The sequence below is a fragment of the Bombina bombina genome, chromosome 1 (assembly GCF_027579735.1).
Source record: "Bombina bombina isolate aBomBom1 chromosome 1, aBomBom1.pri, whole genome shotgun sequence".
In the NCBI taxonomy this organism is placed as follows: domain Eukaryota; kingdom Metazoa; phylum Chordata; class Amphibia; order Anura; family Bombinatoridae; genus Bombina; species Bombina bombina.
In genome coordinates, this window is record NC_069499.1 from 272454114 (window position 1) to 272478224 (window position 24111).

The 24111-nt window shown below is 38.5% G+C and overlaps 1 protein-coding gene and 1 pseudogene across 1 annotated transcript in view; one reads left to right on the forward strand and one right to left on the reverse strand.

Annotated features, from left to right (window-relative positions):
• The window catches only part of CCDC177 (coiled-coil domain containing 177), a 184576-nt gene extending 172754 nt beyond the window's left edge, over window positions 1-11822 (forward strand). Inside the window, exon 2 of the mRNA XM_053697984.1 lies at window positions 9325-11822. Within this exon, the coding sequence (XP_053553959.1) occupies window positions 9327-11303 (1977 nt within the window). The 5' untranslated portion in view covers window positions 9325-9326 and the 3' untranslated portion in view covers window positions 11304-11822. The remainder of the gene's footprint in view (window positions 1-9324) is intronic.
• Window positions 11823-17317: 5495 nt separating this feature from the next.
• LOC128637272 (adenosylhomocysteinase A-like) lies at window positions 17318-18561 on the reverse strand (annotated as a pseudogene).
• Window positions 18562-24111: the final 5550 nt, after the last annotated feature.

A 24111-nucleotide genomic window follows, 5' to 3' on the forward strand; every position in this document is an offset into this window, starting at 1 on the left:
GCTGACCGAAGGTAAGCGGTACGGTAATTCCTCTCTGGCAGCTTTGTAATGATATGTGGGTTTCACCCGGGGGACAAGACAGTGCAGCTGCAGAGCGGGCTCGGTATCAGTGTTGCGCCCAGTGAAGGGCCTCAGGCAGTAAGAGCGCCATATTCCCCAGCCGGTATACTCTGATGCGGGACTGCAGTGCTTCCAAATTGGTCCTTATACATTCAAGGCTGTTTGTACAAGTTTATACTACATAAGTTATAGAGTGAGTGCTCATATTATGAACCTGCAAGCTTTCTAGCAACGGAGCCACTCTAGCATGCGACCATTTCCCTGCACGGTCAGGCTTTGCCCCCCTTCTGCCCCTTCTTTTGAATGTAAGCTTTTCAAATGTCCTACTTCATGCCATAGAGAGAGAAATTTAAGTGAGATGATTTTATCACCAAGGAGGGCACAGCTAGGTCTAGTAGCAAGTAAGCTAGATCTACCACATCAAATTATGAAATACACGAACCCTAGGATTATATATTATAGTTAGGTAGTAGGTGCAAACTGAACAATGTTAGGTTATAATTTGCAGCTAGCAGGAACATAATTGGGCTTTAGATAATTGGGTCCTTAGAGTTTTGTTATCAAATGATGATACTGATACTGCTTTACCTTTGGGTATACTGACAACACTCTGGAAACAACAGCATTTAATAACAGGTTCTGAGATAAATACTGGAGCAGCAGCACACAGTTCTGGAGCAGGTTGCAAAGTAGAAAAGGCTATTGCAGGATATACAGGTGAAACTCGAAAAATTAGAATATCGTGCAAAAGTTCATTTATTTCACTAATGCAACTTAAAAGGTGAAACTAATATATGAGATAGACTCATTACGTGCAAAGCAAGATAGTTCAAGCTGTGATTTGTCATAATTGTGATGATTATGGCTTACAGCTCATGAAATCCCCAAATCCAGAATCTCAGAAAATTAGAATATTACATGCAATCAATAAAACAAGGATTGTACATACAGGTAGAACAATATCGGACCTCTGAAAAGTATAAGCATGCATACTGTATGTACTCAGTACTTGGTTTGGGCCCCTTATGCAGCAATTACTGCCTCAAAGCGGCGTGGCATGGAATCTATCAGCCTGTGGCACTGCTGAGGTGTTATGGAAGACCAGGATGCTTCAATAGCGGCCTTCAGCTCTTCTGCATTGTTCAATCTCATGTCTCTCTTTTTTCTCTTGGCAATGTCCCATAGATTCTCTATGGGGTTCAGGTCAGGCGAGTTTGCTGGCCAATCAAGCACAGTAATCCCACGGTCATTCAACCAGGTTTTAGTGCTTTTGGCAGTGTGGGCAGGTGCCAAGTCCTGCTGGAAAATGAAGTCAGCACAGTGGACCAACACCAGCAGATGACATGGCTCCCCAAATCAACACAGACTGTGGAAACTTCACACTGGACTTCAAGCATCTTACAGTGTGTGCCTCTTTATTCTTCCCCCATACTCTGGGTCCTTGGTTTCCAAATGAGATGCAAGATTTGCTCTCATCAGAAAAGAGGACTTTGGACTACTGAGCAACTTTAGCCCAGGTAAGACGCTTCTGACGTTGTTTGTTGTTCAGGAGTGACTTGACAAGAGGAATACGACATTTGAAGCCCATGTCCAGGATCCGTCTGTGTGTGGTGACTCTTGTGAAAGTCCCCCAACACTTTTGAATGGCCTTTTCCTGACAATCCTCTCCAGGCTGCGGTCATCCCTGCTGATTGTGCACCTTTTTCTTCCACACTTTTTCCTTCCACATAACTTTCTATTAATGTGCTTTGATACAGCACTTTTGGAACATCCAACTTCTTTTGCAATTACCTTTTGAGGCTTTCCCTCCTTATGGAGGGTGTCAATGATGGTTTTCTGCACAACTGTCAGGTCAGCAGTCTTTCCCATGATTGTGATTCCTACTGAACCAGACTGAGAGACCATTTAAAGACTCAGGAACCCTTTGCAGGTGTTATCGCTTAATTAGCTGATTAGAGTGGGACACTTTGAGCCTAGAATATTGCACCTTTTCCCAATATTCTAATTTTCTGAGATTGTGGATTTTTAGTTTCAACTTTTAAGTTGCATTAGTGAAATAAATGAACTTTTGCACGATATTATAATATTTCGAGTTTCACCTGTAAAGAAGACAGGTGCCTCAGGAATACAGGATTGCTGGAAACCAACACAACTGGAGTACAAGGTATGATGCTAGCACCACCTGGAACACAATGCAGGCAGTGATGGGTAACAAAGGAAAAAGGCCGTGTCTGGTACCACAGGAAGGCAAGCTGTAACTTGAAACCACAGGGAGGCAGGGCTGTATGTATGGAGCTGGATACTGGCAATGGCTGGAGCACAAGACAGAACTTTGGATCACAAGTCATGATACTGGCACCAAAGGAGCACAAGGCTGGGTACAGGTGCTACTAGAGCACAAGACAGAGTGCAGATGTCCCTGGAGCGCAAAGGCTGGGTACTGCATGAAGCAAAGGAGCTGAGGAAGAATAGCCAGGTGAAGCCAGGATCAGAATTAGACAGGCAGAAGAAGCACAGTATAGCAAGACAAAGGCAGAGTCCAAAATACAGACAAGAGAGGTGGGAAACCAAATCAGTACTTAAAGTAATCTAGCTGATGTGTGATCCTATGCAAAGTCTTGTAATCAAGCCAAGGTCAAGCTCGGAAATCTGAACAACAAACAGAAATTGGCAAACAATTAGACAATAAAGAGAGTGATTCAATGTCAGGACAGGAAGTGTCTAGACAAGCAGGTTTAAAGGGATATGAAACCCCAAAAAATTATTTTGTGATTCAGAGCATAGCAATTTAAATACATAAAACTATATGAATAGTCTTTTCTTTTACAATATCACTGTTCTCCATTATTCCACAGCTTTGAATGTCATATATTCCAATGTTGTTTCTCTTATTCAATAATGTGTTCTTTTAGAACTATATCTCAATAATATTTAAAATAAGTGTTTCCTACTTCACAGACTAGTATAACACCCAATTATAAAAGTACTGTAGGGATTTATATATATATATCAGCAGAAGATGTTGAATTGCTTTTATGTTCCTTCTACATTTCCCCTTTTGCAACACACAGACTGCTTTATAAATTTGTTACTGTCGTATTGCCTGAATGAATTAATGTATAATTATTTGGTCTATGTGTATATAAGGGTTTATGGTACTTGTGTTACCAAAACAAATGCTAATTTGAAGGTTTTTTTTATATTATCAATGTTTTGTCAAATTTTATAAAGCATTATGCCATCTTTCAAATAAAAAACCCCCAGTGTGGCTGACCCTTTAATTTTTTTTTGTATGCGTGTGGTGTAAAAAATGCAAATTGTCAATCGTAAATTTAAGATACCTCTATTGGGTTCATATATGTGATTTTTGGGTGCATCATAGTCAGTGCCTCAACAGCCTCTGACCACACGTCACTGGAGCGGGCACAATATTGATTATCACTACCCACTCTAACAGTAGCGCACCACTTGTAATCTGGCACACAATAAGGTGTCTAGACGAAAGGTTCATATGTATAGCCTAGTTTACAGGCTTGAAAGGTATATCCTTGTGAGTAGCCATTTCTGAATAAGGTGAACTAATATCTTTCAAAATGTCCCAGGGAAATTGGATTAAATTTGAGTGAGTTTTAAAAGTTCTTACCTGAGTAAAAATGATATATTGATAGTGTGAAAATGTCCTTGAGAGTTTTGGAAGTATTGGTAGAACAGTCAAACAGGTAAACTGCAGAGATTAATGTGTAACAGCCTTTTTACCATTTAGACGAGTTGGGCATGTTAACTTTCAGATATGAGTATAAAATAAAGCCCATATCCTTATTAGCCAGCCCCACAATGTTCTAATCTTCAGAAGAGGGAAAAGGCAAAATGACCCTCTGCAAGTACAAACAATTTTACAGCTGCAGCTCTGTACAGAGGATGAGAGATCTAGGCAGCAGAACTCCCGTCAATTAGTTTGTTAGTTTGGAGACAGGGTGGTAGATGGTTCATCGCTGTGGTGAGGGGTCTGCTAATTTGCCTGTCAAGGTCTCACTTTTAGAGACTCTGTGACATCCGTCGCTGCCCTCTGTCAGATTAACATAGTACAAGGTGTCTGCACGTCATAAAAGGGGTGTATCATCCAAGTGGAAAAATCCACCTATTTTCTATTGAGAAGAGGTAGTTTTTAGCAAATAAAGCAGTAGTCATGGACTCTAATTTACGCTAATTTAATACCTAAGTAACACATCAAATGCAATTGTTGTATATAAAGGCATATTCGTTTTAAATCGATAAATGCTATTTATTTTTTTGGACATATTTACATTAATAAGTTCTAACTTTTGGGCAGCATTCAACAGAAAATTAGGATGTTTCTTAAACTCAAATTCAACATTGCCAACAGGGAAGAGCAAGGATCAGTATGTAAGTGTAAAACATCATTAACATACAGAGAAAAGTTATATTAATTAAAACCTAACTGTTACCCCTAATTTTACCGCTTTTACTAATTTGCATAGCTTGAACCACCATTGTAAGCATAAAGAGTAAGGTAGAAAGGGGGCACCTTTGTCTGGTGCCATTTTTTTTATAGCCAAGCTCTCTGAAATCTAAGCTATTTAAGAAAAAATGTTATCTGTGTTATATGTTACACCTGGCTATTCTTCCTCAGCTCCTTTGCTTCATTTAAATATCCCTACCACTCTAGCTCACAAAAATTCTGGCAATCCCTAAAATGAACATAAAATCTGAATGCATGGTTTTTTTTTCCAGCCTTCAAGCTTAAAGGGACACTGAACCCAAATTTTTTCTTTTGTGATTCAGAAAGAGCATGTCATTTTTTTTAATTTTTTTTTTTAAATCAAAGTTTTTTATTAAGGTATTTAGCAATAAAACATACATAACCAGCACACATAAACATGACCACCACAATATGAAGACAAGTGTTTGATGCCATTGGCTAATAAAGTATAAGAGTAACCACAAGGTTTACATGCCACATTTCAAAAATACAACTCCTAAATCTTATTACATTCCAAATATAAAAGCTCAAACTTGAGGGAACATATACATCATGTGGAGGTCCTAAACAACTATTCTTGGGGCTACTAAGACAAACCACATTTCTATTGCAACATAGATCTTCAGTATTGCTGGTTTTGCAATGATACCTTACAATTTTTAATTTATACAAGTCACATAAATACCTCTTTTATCATGAAGTAACACCTAATATAATGATACTTTAAATTGTACTATATACACAATACCAAACTGTCTTAACTGAGAGGTTCCAACATTGGACAATTTAGGATACTAATTTCCTCCCATGAAATAGAAGGTAACTCTTGTACCTAATAGGGCTTACAGTACTGATGGGAAAAATTTGCATTGCGAAGCGGGTTAATACCGCTGAAGAATTCACCAAATTGGGTGAATATAAGAGGGGGGGGGGGAGGTGATAAATATAACCACTTTTGGGCCTGCTGAATGAACATATGTAAAGTGGGAAGGGGAAGTGATGTACAATAGTAGAAACTATATAATGACATATAGAGAGCATAATTTGATTATATCAATATTAACTAGATGCTTAGCTAAGTTATGAGGAAATTAGTAAACTTATAGTTCCCTACTTTTAAAAGTGCTAGTCGTTGGACTTTGAGTAAACATGCAACTTGGACTACCACCAACAGCAGGAAGAAATAATAAATTTACTACTACTACTTACTCAGTAAGGGAAGGGTGCTTGAGATATTTATCTGAAGTAAGAACTGAGTGCGTGTAGGAGGTATAAGCTTTCCAGAAAAAGTATAAATACATTGCGGTCCCTTGCATATTTTAATGTTTCATATCTTTCCCAAAAATATATCTAGAGAGCTCTCAGTGGTTCCAAATGGTATATGTATGAATATGTAGCTGTATAAGGGTACTATTCTAACATCTCATATATGTCTGTTATCCCTAGAAGAGATGATGAAAGATCAACATACATACCATTTCTACTACAAACAAGCTAATAGGACACATTGGTTAGTAAAAAAGTACAATACCATAATTTTTTAAATACATCCGCTAACTTGCACTTGTTTAGCATAATATACCAAGAAGAAGCCTCTCTATTATCCTCCCAGCATAACTTGTGTGGAATGGTGAATGGCAACTTTTATTCTGACCTGCGAGGCATTTCATGTAAGGATTGCAATAAAAGCAAATACATAACACGGACTAGAGATGCAGGAAAAAGATCCAACACAGTATACATAAAAAAAATATAAAAAAATAACCTCCTCTAAAAACTAGGAGCAAGTGTTAACTGTAAAGGGTAGGGATCATACAGAACCATATAGTAAAAAATATTCCCCTCTAGATTTTAGTAGAAAACCTGAACCATATAAAAGTATATTTGTTATACCATAGCCTCCAGGAGAAAGAGCTAATAGTCTAATGTTTAGGAAGTAGGTAGTCCCTTTGCTTCAGGTCCTTAGACCGTCATTGCATGAGTCCCAAAAAGTATATGCAGATTCCTAGCATAGTGCTAACATCCCATTGATGATAAGTCCCATCTACCCCACACCAGATCTTATTTTTGAGGTACCAGCACACTGAGTAATCAGGGGGAAGGAGTCGTTCAGAACCCCTGGGGATAGCGGTAGAACCACAGAGGGTCTCGACCAGCTGGGGTCGTCAACACCTTTAACTTGTAAACTGTAGGTATCGTTGTCATCGGATGTTATTAACTGACTGAGTTGTCTATTTATTTAGCTAGGCTGCTGCGTATCTCCAGATACATGGACTGCTTCTGCATTCACTAGCACCTCTGCAATGCCGGCTGTAAGAGGTATCTCAGCTAGTTCCACTGCCTCCTCCGTGCGATCAAAGCCAGGTTCAGACTCTCTCCCTTGTATGTGCCAATCATCCATGATGTCCGCCGCCCGGAAACCACACCTGGGCCCCACAGTATGTCACCAAGCCGCAGAAGCATCAGAGCTGGGATCTTGCAAGACTTGGGAGAGTAAGTCAACTCCAGTATGCATTGTGTCAATGCAGGCTGTATAATGTTGATCTAAGCGAATAGACAACTGTTCTATAAGTAAAGCAATGGGATCCATCTGTATAGCGATTCTCCGTGTGTTCTTGCGTGCTAGAGCAGACCTCCGTCTTCTCCAAGGATTGTGATCTCGCCTGTAGCAATAACGATTATCGCGCTACTTGTTCCTTCACCCCCCTTACTAGCCATTAATCTCAAGCCAGTAGGGCTCCATCTCCATATGCCGCTTCCTCGATAAACCACAGCCTAAAGAACTGCGGAGTTCCAAGAGCACATGGGGCTTAGTTTAGAACCATGGCGTTCATTATCTGCCGTCTTAGGCCTACCTCCCCTATAGAATACGATCCAGCATTAGGTGGGTAGTAGAAGGATTGCGTCCAGTGAATCTTACTGATCATGTATCAATTAATGTCCCAAATAATAGCTTTTTTAGAGCAATCTGCATCCTTGGTAGCTGATTTATAGCTTCTATATCATATTATATGGAGGAGCTCTGCAGAGAAACGTCCATTCACTTTGCCAGTTGGCTCCGCCCCCTCAGAGCATGTAATTTTAAGCAACTTTCTAATTTACTTCTATTATTATTTTTTCTTCGTTCTCTTGCTATCTTTATTTGAAAAGAAGGCATCTCAGCTAAGGAGCCAGCAATTTTTTGGTTTAGAACCATGGACAGCACTTGTTTAAAGGTGCTGTCCAATCAGCAAGGACAACTCAGGTTCACCAAAAATGGGCCGGCATCTAAACTTGCATTCTTGCTTTTCAAATAAACATACCAAGAGAATGAAGAAAATGTGATAATAGGAATAAATTAGAAAGTTGCTTAAAATTGTATGCTCTATCTGAATCACAAAATAATTTTTTTGGGTTCAATGTCCCTTTAATATTGAGAGTCTTCTGTAACATATTGAGAGGGTTCTATAACAATCAATCTAAGTCCCTAAACAGTAGGACAATTCTAATTGTCCAATCTACTGCTTACATAAAGAAGAATTAATACACAAAATAATTTTGTTTATTCATTCATTTGATGGTAATTTTGCTATTTGTTATTTGAAGAGAATAGCTAAACATTCATTACGTTTTGTATGTGTATGAAAATGAATGCACATCTATAAAGACCACAAATTAGGCTATTCCTGGTGTGTGGAGATTGTCCTATTGTTCATGTTCTCTTTAGGTATCTATTGTCTCATATTCCAAGTTTATTTTTCTGATTTATTGACTTTTTGTACCATGTACCTATGATATATCCCTTCACTCATGCTTATAAGACATCCTCCAGTCCATGTATAGTCAATGAGAATGTGTATTCCTTAACTACCATAGTCAAAGTTAAGCAAGGGATTTATTGAGTTTCAGGTCAGCATCAGGCATCCATCAGTTTTGGGAGATAGTTTGGCAAGTGGCTCATGTACAAAACTGAGCATGCATGGAAGTCCAGTAAAACAGTCATCAGTAAGTTTTTTTTTTTTTCCCTAGTGCTATTGTTATATTTCTATATATTTCTGATTATTATTATTTGAAAAAAATAAATGAACAATAGTTAATTATTTATTCACTTTGTTTATTCACTTGATTAATCAATCAATTATTCATCAATTATTTAGATAAGTGTCATAATATGACTGTGTCTTCTTGTGCTTTATGATTTTTATATTATTATGTGTAGTAGACCATAGCAAGCAGCATGATTCTTTTGTAAAAATTAGGGCTGCAACAACTAATCGGTAAGTTTGATCATAAAAATAGTTGTTAACAAATCTCATTATTCATTAGGTGGTCAGCGATTAGTTGGTCAGTTGCACAGCACCAGCTGCTTTAATCTGATGATCTACTGCAACTAAGATTGTGCAAAAAAAATGGAATTTTTTTTTTTAATCTTTTATCTATCCGATTAATCGGACAATAATCATCCGATTAATCGGATAGAAAAAAAATAAATAAATAAAAATGTTTGCACAATACCAGGAGTTCATCGGATTGAAGCAGCTGGTGCTGTGCAATTAACCAACTAATCGCTGACCAACTAATTGATAATGAGATTCTTTGACAACTATTTTTTTGATCAATCTTACCGATTATTTGTTGCAGCCCTAGTAAAAATATTCTCAAGTTAGTGCCTTTTGGGGTTCCTTGAGAATACGTTTTGGATTCATGGTATTGTATAATAATGTCAATATATATAAATATATGTATAAATATATATATACTGATGTTGAGTTCTGCTCCAACAGGTATGACAATGGCAGCCCCTGCAGAGGATCCGGGTGGAGAAGATGTTTCAGTTGGGATTTCTGGAAGACAAAGAGAAAATTCACCTATGCTACATCTAGACCTATATAACTTTGAATGCCCTGAAGCAGAAGGGAGTAGGTATGTGCTTACAAGTCCCCGTTCACTGGAAGCTTGTGCACGCTGCATGGTAAAACCAGTGGAATTGCTGGCTCGCAGCTTATCTGATTTGGTACGGGAAGCCCCAGGCCGATCAATGCGGGTGGCTTCTGGCTTGTGCGAGGTGTATGAAATAGAGCGTCAGAGAAAGTTGCAGTTGTGCAGGGAGGAGCGAGAGAGAATTATCCGCCAGGAAAAGAGGAGGATCCTTCCTCTGGTGTTGACTAGTGGCCTGGGATCTCCAACATCCTCAAAGGGGCCCTCCAGGGCTGAACCTTCAGCTTCCATACGTTCTCACGTGAATGAAAATTCTGAATCAATAGACCTTAAAAGTAACAATCCTCTTCCATCCTGTCGCACACAGAAAACTAATCATCCACACTCCAAGGATGTTGAGAGGAGTGATAGTCCATTATATAGGGACTCAAAAAAATCCCACCAGTCTGTTTCTAGGAGGCCCAAAAAGACTGACACTCCACTCACACGTGATTCTCCAGCTTTCAAGGAACCATCAACTGCTGTTTCACCAAAGAAAAAGAGCCATTCACTGGACTCCCTTCAGAAGATGAAGGATGGAGCATCTACCAAAACATCCTCCGGGTCTGCAACCTCTTCTTACAGTGGAGAAAGTGCTAGAGACAAGTCAGCACACTATACTGTAAGACCAAAATCACTTGACAATGTCAACAACTTGATGGGTCGAAGTTTCAGCCTTGGTGATCTGAGTCACTCACCCCAGACAACTAAGAAAGTGGAAAGGATGGTGAAGGAAGTAAAGAAGAGAGGAGTCCAAGAGCTGCCACAAAGAGACAAGAAGATAGCAGCACTGATGATTGCCAAGCACCAAGAAGAAAACATACGTAATGAGCAGCGGTATTGGGCTCATTTGCAGTGGGAGACCCAAAGGAGGAATGCTGAGCAAAGAAAGGAAAAAGAAGACAGAGAAAGACACAGGTCCTTTTTGCATGGTCACAAGTTGTTAGAGTCTGAAGCAAGAGGTAGAAGAAGTAGGGTGTCTTCAGAGATGTTAAGTGCTAGCTCATTGAACCAAAACAAGAAGTTCCAGCAGGAACACAACTTGAAATCAAAGGAAGAGAACATGAAGGAAAGCCTAGCACAAGATGAGGGAGAATCGAAAGAAAAAAAGATTACTGATCTGCCCAAAAAACAAGAGAAGGACCAACTATTGCAGAAACAAAAGAGCGCACAGAATAAGGCTGAAAAAATTAGACACCATGTGCTCCTGCAGGAACTTGTCAACAAAGAGGAGTATGAGAAAGAAGGACTTAAGAAAGCTCTAGAAATGAATCTGCAGAAAGCCCAGGAGAATGTGGAGCAGCTTTTTGAGAAGCGACAGAAAGAGCTAAGGGACAGAGCCCAAAGGGAAGAATTACAAATTCAGAAGGCCAGAGAGGCAGCAGAGAAAAGAGAGAGGGAGCGCAGAGAACATCTAAAGGAACTGTCTAAAACTGCCGAGAAGAGGCTGCAGCATGCAGCTCAAGTGGCTGAAGAAGTGGTTCAGCACAAAGCAAGGAAAGCTGTAGAGAGCAGACTGGAAAAAGAGAAGATTCAAAGAGAAAACTGGCAAAAAGTACAAAAGAGTGAAAACATTAAGCGACAGGAGCTATTGATGTCGATAGAGAAAAAACTGGAACGTAGTGAGCAAATCTTCAGGGAAAAACAGACTGTGATAGACAATGCTCGTTCTGTGGCAAGGGCCTCCTTTAATGTCCGAGAGAAGGTGCGAGCTGAGACTAAAACACGAACATTTGATAAAATGGCTAAAGAGGCCGAACTGTACGCCAGCATTGACAATAAATGAAGTATCTCAGGGAATAGAAAGTCCATTCTCAGTTTGCTACAGATAGAAGGGTACTGCTTTCTAACTGAAAATAATTGTAATACCTTGTTTCTAAATATCTATTGAAATGTAATTTTGCCCAGGGCAACAGAAGGTGCAGTTTTTTTCTCTAATGCAATATTACTGTTATTTTCATCTTTCTTACCACATTACCCTGACACTGTTAGGTGGTGATATTTCTTTTCAGACATTTTTTTTTTTAAATACAAGGTCCCAAGGACTTATAAATACTAGGTGAAAATGTAATACTGTCTAAAGTATAACAGGAGTTTTTTTTTTTCATTTTCACTACAATGGAAACACAAATGTTATAGCTCAGACAAAGACACAGACTGTGACATTGACTCCATTTTATGTTAGATAGCATGGCATCTGGACATGTTATGTGTATATAATACTCAATTAGAGCACAAGGTATGCAGCACACAGTTAAGGTGGCAGAAAATGTATTTCAAATGCAATCAACTGGATAAAAATAAAATACAGGGTATGATCATAGGCAAATATGGCAGAGAAAATGGTTTCAGTGGTGGTAAATGCAACATATAACTGGATTCCTAATTTATCATATAGTGAGGGGCTGTGTCATATGTTGTGTACAGTAGATGGACAAGGTCATTTAAAGTAATGTTTCACAAACTTCATTAAAACTCTGAAACAGTAAGTTATACAAACTTTTGTAATCTGTTGAAGGAGTTAAATACATTGCATTGTAACCCCCTCACTACAGGGAGTGCAGAATTATTAGGCAAATGAGTATTTTGACCACATCATCCTCTTTATGCATGTTGTCTTACTCCAAGCTGTATAGGCTCGAAAGCCTACTACCAATTAAGCATATTAGGTGATGTGCATCTTTGTAATGAGAAGTGGTGTGGTCTAATGACATCAACACCCTATATCAGGTGTGCATAATTATTAGGCAACTTCCTTTCCTTTGGCAAAATGGGTCAAAAGAAGGACTTGACAGGCTCAGAAAAGCAAAAAATAGTGAGATATCTTGCAGAGGGATGCAGCACTCTTAAAATTGCAAAGCTTCTGAAGCGTGATCATCGAACAATCAAGCGTTTCATTCAAAATAGTCAACAGGGTCGCAAGAAGCGTGTGGAAAAACCAAGGCGCAAAATAACTGCCCATGAACTGAGAAAAGTCAAGCGTACAGCTGCCAAGATGCCACTTGCCACCAGTTTGGCCATATTTCAGAGCTGCAACATCACTGGAGTGCCCAAAAGCACAAGGTGTGCAATACTCAGAGACATGGCCAAGGTAAGAAAGGCTGAAAGACGACCACCACTGAACAAGACACACAAGCTGAAACGTCAAGACTGGGCGAAGAAATATCTCAAGACTGATTTTTCTAAGGTTTTATGGACTGATGAAATGAGAGTGAGTCTTGATGGGCCAGATGGATGGGCCCGTGGCTGGATTGGTAAAGGGCAGAGAGCTCCAGTCCGACTCAGACGCCAGCAAGGTGGAGATGGAGTACTGGTTTGGGCTGGTATCATCAAAGATGAGCTTGTGGGGCCTTTTCGGGTTGAGGATGGAGTCAAGCTCAACTCCCAGTCCTACTGCCAGTTTCTGGAAGACACCTTCTTCAAGCAGTGGTACAGGAAGAAGTCTGCATTCTTCAAGAAAAACATGATTTTCATGCAGGACAATGCTCCATCACACGCGTCCAAGTACTCCACAGCGTGGCTGGCAAGAAAGGGTATAAAAGAAGAAAATCTAATGACATGGCCTCCTTGTTCACCTGATCTGAACCCCATTGAGAACCTGTGGTCCATCATCAAATGTGAGATTTACAAGGAGGAAAAACAGTACACCTCTCTGAACAGTGTCTGGGAGGCTGTGGTTGCTGCTGCACGCAATGTTGATGGTGAACAGATCAAAACACTGACAGAATCCATGGATGGCAGGCTTTTGAGTGTCCTTGCAAAGAAAGGTGGCTATATTGGTCACTGATTTGTTTTTGTTTTGTTTTTGAATGTCAGAAATGTATATTTGTGAATGTTGAGATGTTATATTGGTTTCACTGATAAAAATAAATAATTGAAATGGGTATATATTTGTTTTTTGTTAAGTTGCCTAATAATTATGCACAGTAATAGTCACCTGCACACACATATATCCCCCTAAAATAGCTAAAACTAAAAACAAACTAAAAACTACTTCCAAAACTATTCAGCTTTGATATTAATGAGTTTTTTGGGTTCATTGAGAACATGGTTGTTGTTCAATAATAAAATTAATCCTCAAAAATACAACTTGCCTAATAATTCTGCACTCCCTGTAGTGGTATTCTAATCCATCATAAAAACACTTTTTGTACCACTTTTCACATGAGTTTTAAATGTTTATATTTATATATAACATGTTTAACCGCTTTTTTTTTAATATGTATGTTTTTTGCAGAAGCCATTTTCCATTTTCACAAACACTGAACACAACCTTAAATTCTAGTTTAAAGGGACAGTCTAGTCCAAACTAAACTTTCATGATTCAGATAGGGCATGTTATTTTAAACAACTTTCCAATTTACTGTTATCACCAATTTTGCTTTGTTCTCTTCGTATTCTTAGTTGAAAGCTAAACCTAGGAGGTTCATATGCTAATTTCTTAGACATTGAAGGCTGCCTCTTTTCTGAATACATTTTGACAGTTTTCACCACTTGAGGGTGTTAGTTCATGTGTGTCATATAGATAACATTGTGCTCATGCACATGGAGTTACCTAGGAGTCAGCACTGATTGGCTAAAATGCAAGTCTGTCAAAAAAACTGAAATAAGGGGGCAGTTTGCAGAGGCTGAGATACAAGGTAATCACAGAGGTAGAAAGTATATTAATATAACTGTGTTGGTTATGAAAAACTAGGGAATGGGTAATAAAGGGATTATCTATCTTTTAAAACAATAAAAATTCTGGTGTTGAAATTGCTAATATTAATTAGGAGCTATGTTGCATTTTTAAAAAGTAAATATTAATATTTTTAAAGACATTCAGTTTACATATTAATAAAAAAATTGTTATGTGAGTGTCTTAACTAATGTATTGTAATACCATAGAAAAGGAAGCCAAGATCCACCAGAGCTGAATACAAAGTTTATGCACAGTAAATTCTAATGGATAGGAATTTGGATCATTATTTTATTTGTTGCACCTAAAGAGGTACTTTTTATGAAGAACTGATGAACTTTTTATACTATAGAAAAGGGTTAGTTTTAATGTCCCCTAATATCTTACTTTCCTTGTCCACTATGGCAGTTGGTTAACCAAATAAGGCAAACTAGAACATCTTGCCAACATTTTCCAGAGGCATCTGAGGCCAGGAGGCTGTGGTCTGAGTCAAGGAGTCCAAAGTGCAGGGTTATAGCAAAACAGAGGCAGAGATGGTTTGGCAGCGTATAGAGCTGGGCGGTCCCCAGATTGTGGTAAAGCGGGACAATTGTGCATGACAAACTCCCAGCAGAATAGAGGATGGTTGGGAGCTCTGCGAGAGCAGTGCTAAGATTGTAGATTGCAACAAATAACTAAAACAGAGGTTTATCAAGCACTTGCTTTTTTCTGAGAATGCAATTCTAATGTAATAGCAAGTCCTGGAAGGAAAGTTAGTCAAAGTCTTTAAGTTATCTAGCACGGAATGCATTATGAATGTGTATAGCTAACGCTACTGTGTAAGTTTTTGAAGTCTCTTCTGCCCATGAAGTAACATTGCCCTTGAGTACTCTACATTCCTGTATATTCTGTTAAAGGGAGATTGTGATTAATATATTATATAATACATATTTTTAAGATTTTTTTTATTGTTATTCTTGAATTTAGAAACTTTCTATTAGCCACGAGCTGTAGTGCTAATGCCCACATGTATTTATGTGTTGATCTATTTTAGTCTGTCCCAGCCAAGCTGTTCCCCTGTACAGCTGCACAGAACTGTCGTCATATGGAATCAACAGTGTGGTTACTGTGCTAACTGCATTAGTTTGACACCAATGAGTTAGTTTTCTGTCTATTGAAAAAAATAATAGGCCTGTGACAGAAAGAAAAATTGTGTGACGTTACTGTATTTATGGACATCTGCTTGAATACAACATAGATCTAAATCTATAGTGAGCTATGTACATCACAAGTAGTAACAGTGATATGGATATTATACATATACTGCATATATATTCTATAGTATAAAGTTTTCAAACAGATTACTATGTTTCAGAAACAGGAGCAGAACTACCATTTCTGCAGCAGATGCAGTTGCACCAGTGCCCAAGTGATTTTATTTATTTATAAAAATATTTTACCAGGAAGGATACATTGAGATTTCTCTCGTTTTCAAGTATGTCCTGGGATCACAAAACATTGCATTGATACAATAGGGTACAATAAAATACAAAAACAATAATAATACACAATATATGCAAAAATTAACATAGAACAGGTAGGAAATATATAATCAACCATGACAGGTGCATTCTGTTTTGAGATATAGAGAGGGATCTCTTACAGGATATTAGGCTTGGGAAGGTTTGAAAGTTTGCGGGAGGTCATTCCATAACTGTGGCGCTCTGTAGGAAAAGGAGGATTGAGCTGCTTTCTTTTTGTATTGAAAAAAAAGCCTATATATACAGTTGTGTGCAAAATGTGTACAATTTTAATGCAGAAGATCCTTTTATTAGAGCAGTTTGAAGGTCCATCCAACCATCGTTCCATCTATCCATTATACAGAGCAGCATGAATATTATTACTATTACTCACTACTGAGTTACCTTTGGGAGGTCCAGAACATTTTTTTGCACCAGTGCCCTCTATTGAGTAGGTCTGCTACTGCTTAGAGCTGGTGAATACAGATAATTCTATGATTGGGTATGCTTCTTTTTGAGAAATACTATGACTATTGATTAAAAAGATCAATAGAAGAAGTATTCTTTTTTTTTTCTTTAGAAGGGAAGTTTATTGGCACTTTCAATTAAAAAGCAAAAATAATCCAGATGTCAGAATTTTACACAATATCCTTAGAAATGCACATGGAAGATCAAACATTCCACACAAACAATTTTTGGAACCAGTATATAGTTTGTGTTCTAGGGTAGTTTTCACAGCTGCAAACAGAAAGAGAATGAACAACAGCTCAGTGGCTTGTTCAATGGCCCAGTTACCATGTGGTAGTAGATTTTTTTTGCACAATTGTGCTTTTCACAGAGGAAAACTTTCCTGAAGTATATCAGTCTGATCCCACCTAACAAGGTCAGTCCAGCCCTGAAATACCAGGCAATTCTCCTCTGAACAAAGGAAGCGGCAACCCCAGACAATCGTTTCAGTCTTCTATGGGCTTTGCCAGTGAGGTACAGCCATCTTCTAAGCACATTGGGCAAGGAGTCCAGGTCTGGTTTCCCCTATAATCCTTAGGGAGACTTTCTCCAGAGTCATAATACAAATTCAAACAGAAAGAGAAGCAGTCTGCCAGGAATGAAAAACAGCTTAGCGGTTTGTTCTATGGCCCGGTTATAATCTGGCAGTAGCTTCTTTTTGCCCAATTGTGCTTTTTACAGAGGAAAACTTTCCTGAAGTATATCACTCTGATCCCGCAAAACAAGGTCAGTCCAGCCCCAAAATACCAGGCAATTCTCCTCTGAACAAGGGAAACGGCAACCCCAGATGATCGTTTCAGCCTTCTATGGGCCTCGTCAGTGAGGTGCAGCCATATCCTTCTAAGCGCATTGGGCAAGGAGTCCACGTCTGGTTTCCCCCATCACCCTTAGGGAGACTTTCACAGCTGTCCTGTAAGGACAAATAAGCACAGGGTGAAGACAATTTTTTAAGTGCACACAACAACCCAGAGATCAAAGGAAATGGCTTTTGATCATCTTAAATTACATAAAAGCCAGATTGTAATAATAGAAGAATAAATGTCAAAGAAGTAGTCAGAAAACTTTCAAAGGTGTATTCTCCCTGATGATTTTTCTTTAAGTCAGAGCCAAGAGCTCTCAGTATCTGTAGTGATCAGGTTTGAATGGACCTTCTTTTTCCATTCCAAGGTACTTGGCCTGTTTGTCAGACAGCTTGGTAACCTTGACGCCCAGTTTGTTCAGATAGACAGCTGCCACAGCCTCATCCAGCTTATTAGGCAGGAAGTAAACACCCACAGGATACTTGTCTGTATTGGTCCTCAACTCAATCTGAGAAAGCACCTGATAGGTAAAGGAGTTGCTCATGACAAAGCTTGGGTGCCCCATTGCACACCCTAAATTCACAAAACGGCTCTCTGCCAGTAGGATAATGTGCCTGCCATTATTCAGCAAGTACCGATCCACCTGTGGTTTGATGTTAATTTTTTAACTGCAATTTTGTTTAACCATTTCACATCAAGTTCAACATCAAAATGGCCAATGTTATATACAATTGAGTCATCTTTCATTTGTTTGAAGTGTCTCTCCTCAGCCTGTGGTCGTAACAAAGATATTCCCTTCTTTACTGGCTTCATCTATGGTGGTGACCTCATAACCTTCCATAGCAGCTTGACGTGCATTAATAGATCAATCTCTGTGACTATAACACGTGCCCCAAAGGCTCTGGGTGCTTGAGCACAATCTTTCCCAACTTCGCCATATCCTGCAACAACTGCCACCTTTCCTGCAATCATAACATCTGTAGCTCATTTGATACCATCAATCAGAAATTCACGTCAACCATATAGGTTATCAAACTTTGTAATCGTTGACATTAATAGCTGGCACTTTGAGGGTGTCATTGGCCTTCATTTTGTATAAGTTGTGCATACCAGTGGTGTTCTCTTCGCATACCCCTTTAATTCCCTTCAGCAGGTCGGGTGCTTTGTGTGAAGGATCATATTCAATGGTTTCCCATCTGGAATGTACAGTGTCTGCTCGATACACCAGATATACTCCTCATCTGTTTCTCCCTTCCAGGCATACACAGGGACCCCTGTTTTAGCGATAGCTGCTGCTGCATGGTCTTGTGTGGAGAAGATGTTGCAGCTGGACCACTGCACCTCTACTCCAAGTGCTGTGAGGGTCTCAATAAGTACAGCTGTCTGGAGGGTCATGTGCAGACATCCAGCGATCCTGGCTCCCTTCAGTGGCTTGGATTCAGATTACAACTCCCTCATCTTCATCAGACCAGACATCTCATTCTCAATGATTTCAATTGTCTTCCTACCCCATTCTGCCAGGCTTATGTCAGCAACTTTGTAGGGAAGCTTATCAGACATAGTTAAAGAGCCAGGTAACCACACAGCAGGGCTATGAAAAAACAAACAAAAAATAAAATAAGAAATATTCTTTTTGTGTTATTTATTATTTTTTTTTAGACAGTTTCACTTGGATATAATTGAGGTGGGACATTTTTTTAAATTAAAGCTTGTGTTCACACATTTGTTTAGAGCAGCATCCCTTGAACCCTTCTTTTCAATGATTGAGTAGAACCTTTGTATTGATTTTGCCTTGAGATGCAAGAGAAATTGAGAAGTATCTTTTTTGCATAGGTCTGGGTGGAATTGGATACATGACAAACTTATTTTTTATTGGAGCATTTTTTTTTAATTCTGGGAGGTAGTATTTTCTGACCTAAACATCTGATATTAAGGCTGCCCAGATAGCTAGACAAATCAACCCAAGTTCCCACAGAAGAGGTCAGGACAGGCATAATTTCATGATTTTATTTGAGAGAAGTCTGTAACCTGCCTCTACCACTAACCCTGTTTCATTGTGGAAACAAAAATACTGGGTAGCGATAATCCTGAGGAGCTAAATTGAATTTGCTGTCTAAAGTAGTAAGAATATTATCTACTTCTGTTTCTGTAATGCTGAGGAAGAAATATAAGTTTTCCACATAAAGCTTGGAAAAATCACTGGCCAAATAGCATGTTAGCCTCAAAAGGTTAAGATGCATATATTTTTTATAGAGCCATTATCTGATACCCAGTGGTTAATGGCTACATAAGCTACCCCCATGTCCTATATTTGTAGCTACAGCATGGCTTGTAATGAAATTATGTTATGAGATCTTTCTGTAGGTTAGCTAACCAAAACTCTGTGAATTTAATACTAGAGGACATAGCCCATAATGCTTAATTATTTGCACCTTGAAAGAAGAAGATTCTTTACCACTTGTCTCCATGTTTCTGTTTGTAGGGTCTTCAAATGTGCAAGTGTCATCCATTGATATTTTTCTTTTTCTTAATGCATAATACAAAACACAAAACAGCATGATCTGTTGCAGGGGAGGATCCAAATATCCTGTAACTAATAGTGGTAGAGGGTAATTGAGAAAGTTAGTTTTTTCAGCTTTCTTCACTTAAAGGGACACTAACTCCAAATTTTTTCTTTTTTGCAATTTTAAGCAACTTTCTAATTTACTCCTATTATCAATTTTACTTCGTTCTCTTGCTATCTTTATTTGAAAAAGAAGGCATTTAAGCTTTTTTTCTTGGTTCATAACTCTGGACAGCACTTTTTTTATTGGTCGATGAATTTATCCACCAATCAGCAAGAACAACCCAGGTTGTTCACCAAAAATGGGCCGGCATCTAAACTTACATTCTTGGATTTCAAATAAAGATACCAAGAGAATAAAGAAAATTTGATAATAGGAGTAAATTAGAAAGTTGCTTAAAATGTCATGCTCTTTCTGAATCATGAAAGAATCTGTAACCTAGAATTCTTCATATAAGGTTATAAAAACACAATTTATGCTTATCTGATAAATTTATTTCTCTTGTGGTGTATCCAGTCCACGGATCATCCATTACTTGTGGGATATTCTCATTCCCAACAGGAAGTTGCAAGAGGACACCCACAGCAGAGCTGTAATATAGCTCCTCCCCTAACTGTCATAGCCAGTCATTCAACCGAAAACAAGCCGAGAAAGGAGGAACCATAGGGTGCAGTGGTTACTGTAGTTTAAATTTAAAAATTACCTGCCTTAAAATGACAGGGCGGGCCGTGGACTGGATACACCACAAGAGAAATAAATTTATCAGGTAAGCATAAATTGTGTTTTCTCTTGTAAGGTGTATCCAGTCCACGGATCATCCATTACTTGTGGGATACCAATACCAAAGCTAAAGTACACGGATGAAGGGAGGGACAAGGCAGGAACTTAAATGGAAGGAACCACTGCCCGTAAAACCTCTCCCAAATATAGCCTCAGAAGAAGCAAAAGTATCAAATTTGTAAAATTTTGAAAAAATATGAAGCGAAGACCAAATCGTCGCCTTGCAAATCTGATCAAAAGAAGCCTAATTTTTAAAGGCCCAAGTGGAAGCCACAGCTCTAGTGGAATGAGCTGTAATCCTTTCAGGAGGTTGCTGTCCAGCAGTCTCATAGGCTAAGCGGATTAAGCTTCTTAGTCGAAAAGAAAAAGAGGTTGCCGAAGCCTTTTGACCTCTCCTCTGTCCAGAGTAGACAACAAACAAAGCAGATGTTTGACGAAAATCTTTAGTAGCTTGTAAGTAAAACTTTAAAGCACGGACCACGTCCAAATTGTGTAACACAAGGATGGAACAACAATCTCTTGATTGATATTCTTGTTAGATACCACCTTAGGTAAGAACCCAGGTTTGGTACACAGGACTACCTTATCCGTATGAAAAATCAGATAAGGAGAATCACATTGTAAGGCAGATAGCTCAGAGACTCTACGAGCCGAGGAAATAGCTACCAAAAAAACATAATTTATGTAAGAACTTACCTGATAAATTAATTTCTTTCATATTAGCAAGAGTCCATGAGCTAGTGACGTATGGGATATACATTCCTACCAGGAGGGGCAAAGTTTCCCAAACCTCAAAATGCCTATAAATACACCCCTCACCACACCCACAAATCAGTTTAACGAATACCCAAGAAGTGGGGTGATAAGAAAAAAGTGCGAAAGCATAAAAAACAAGGAATTGGAATAATTGTGCTTTATAAAAAAAAATCATAACCACCACAAAAAAGGGTGGGCCTCATGGACTCTTGCTAATATGAAAGAAATGAATTTATCAGGTAAGTTCTTACATAAATTATGTTTTCTTTCATGTAATTAGCAAGAGTCCATGAGCTAGTGACGTATGGGATAATGACTACCCAAGATGTGGATCTTCCACGCAAGAGTCACTAGAGAGGGAGGGATAAAATAAAGACAGCCAATTCCGCTGAAAAATAATCCACACCCAAAATAAAGTTTAAATCTTATAATGAAGAAAACTGAAATTATAAGCAGAAGAATCAAACTGAAACAGCTGCCTGAAGTATTTTTCTACCAAAAACTGCTTCAGAAGAAGAATACACATCAAAATGGTAGAATTTAGTAAAAGTATGCAAAGAAGACCAAGTTGCTGCTTTGCAAATCTGATCAATCGAAGCTTCATTCCTAAACGCCCAGGAAGTAGAAACTGACCTAGTAGAATGAGCTGTAATCCTTTGAGGCGGAGATTTACCTGACTCGACATAAGCATGATGAATTAAAGATTTCAACCAAGATGCCAAAGAAATGGCAGAGGCCTTCTGACCTTTCCTAGAACCGGAAAAGATAACAAATAGACTAGAAGTCTTTCGGAAATTCTTAGTAGCTTCAACATAATATTTCAAAGCTCTAACTACATCCAAAGAATGCAATGATCTCTCTTTAGAATTCTTAGGATTAGGACATAATGAAGGAACCACAATTTCTCTACTAATGTTGTTAGAATTCACAACCTTAGGTAAAAATTTAAAAGAAGTTCGCAACACCGCCTTATCCTGATGGAAAATCAGAAAAGGAGATTCACAAGAAAGAGCAGATAATTCAGAAACTCTTCTAGCAGAAAAGATGGCCAAAAGAAAACAAACCTTTCCAAGAAAGTAATTTAATGTCCAGTGAATGCATAGGTTCAAACGGAAGAGCTTGAAGAGCCCCCAGAACCAAATTCAAACTCCAAGGAGGAGAAATTGACTTAATAACAGGTTTTATACGAACCAAAGCTTGTACAAAACAATGAATATCAGGAAGAATAGCAATCCTTCTGTGAAAAAGAACAGAAAGAGCATTTGTCCTTTCAAGGAACTTGCAGACAAACCTTTATCCAAACCATCCTGAAGAAACTGAAAAATTCTCGGAATTCTAAAAGAATGCCAGGAAAAATGATGAGAAAGACACCAAGAAATCTAAGTCTTCCAGACTCGATAATATATCTTCCTAGATACAGATCTACGAGCCTGTAACATAGTATTAATCACAGAGTCAGAGAAACCTCTTTGACTAAGAATCAAGCGTTCAATCTCCATACCTTTAAATTTAAGGATTTGAGATCCTGATGGTAAAAAAGGACCTTGTGACAGAAGGTCTGGTCTTAACGGAAGAGTCCACGGTTGGCAAGAAGCCATGCGGACAAGATCCGTATACCAAAACCTGTGAGACCATGCTGGAGCCACCAGCAGAAAAAACGAGCATTCCTTCAGAATCTTGGAGATTACTCTTGGAAGAAGAACTAGAGGGGGAAAGATATAGGCAGGATGATACTTCCAAGGAAGTGACAATGCATCCACTGCTTCCGCCTGAGGATCCCTGGATCTGGACAGATACCTGGGAAGTTTCTTGTTTAGATGAGAAGCCATCAGATCTATTTCTGGAAGTCCCCACATTTGAACAATCTGAAGAAACACCTCTGGGTAAAGAGACCACTCGCCCGGATGTAACGTTTGGCGACTGAGATAATCCGCTTTCCAATTGTCAATACCTGGGATATGAACCGCAGAGATTAGACAGGAGCTGGATTCCGCCCATACCAGTATTCGAGATACTTCTTTTATAGCCAGAGGACTGTGAGTCTGTCAGTATATTTATGAAAATCTTAGTAGTGCTATCCAAATAATATATAAGTTTATGGCAGGGTTGCAAACACAATAAAATAAAAAAAAATAGAAACCCTACTTAACCATGCATCTACTAGACCATACAATTAATATAAATACCTGAATTCTTTTATTTAGTTAATATCCATAAACATATTGAAGTATATTTGCAATAAAAGGAAATGAAACAAAATTTATATGCGTTAAAACCAACTCTTAAGATATGCTATCCTTCTTACAAAACCCAGAAAAATATACCTTCACAATTCAGCCTTTTAATTATTTAACACAATGGGACTAAAAACCTTTAACATCCAAGCAATACAATTCTAAACAGTGTTTATAAAACAATAGGATAATATATATTCTGCTATTTAATTGCAATTTATCCTAATACAAAATTAACTGACAATATCAGAACTTGTATAGATGAGTTACTTAGCCAATCAGACACAGATTTAAACAATATATATATAGGCTGTGAAATGCTAACTAAAACACACTGTTTCTTTAAATCTATTAAATACAAATTAACTATGCATATAACTTATCTTACAAAACCTTGAATACGTTACCAAAGTAAAAAGCAGTCGATATCCGATTATTCCTTGGTAGGAATTATTTTACCTCAGATCACCAATAAGTGTATATCGCAATCAATGAGAAGAAGGTAGATTAGCTTGTTTAGAATGAGTGTATTTTGGACGCCCAGCAATGTATCATTCAAGTCAGCAAAATCTGTCCCTTTCTCTCCATTGCATTCACTTTTTATTTGGTTTTCCCATCACTGGTAAATTGTGGGTGGCCCTGCGGGAGCTGACCTTCCCATTGGTTATCTGGGAAGTCTAAATCGGATTGGCCCTTGGAAATTTCATTTTTAACAGCCAGAGAGAACCTTCTGGCTGTAGTTCTCGCAACATAACACCAGGTGGCAGCACAAACAG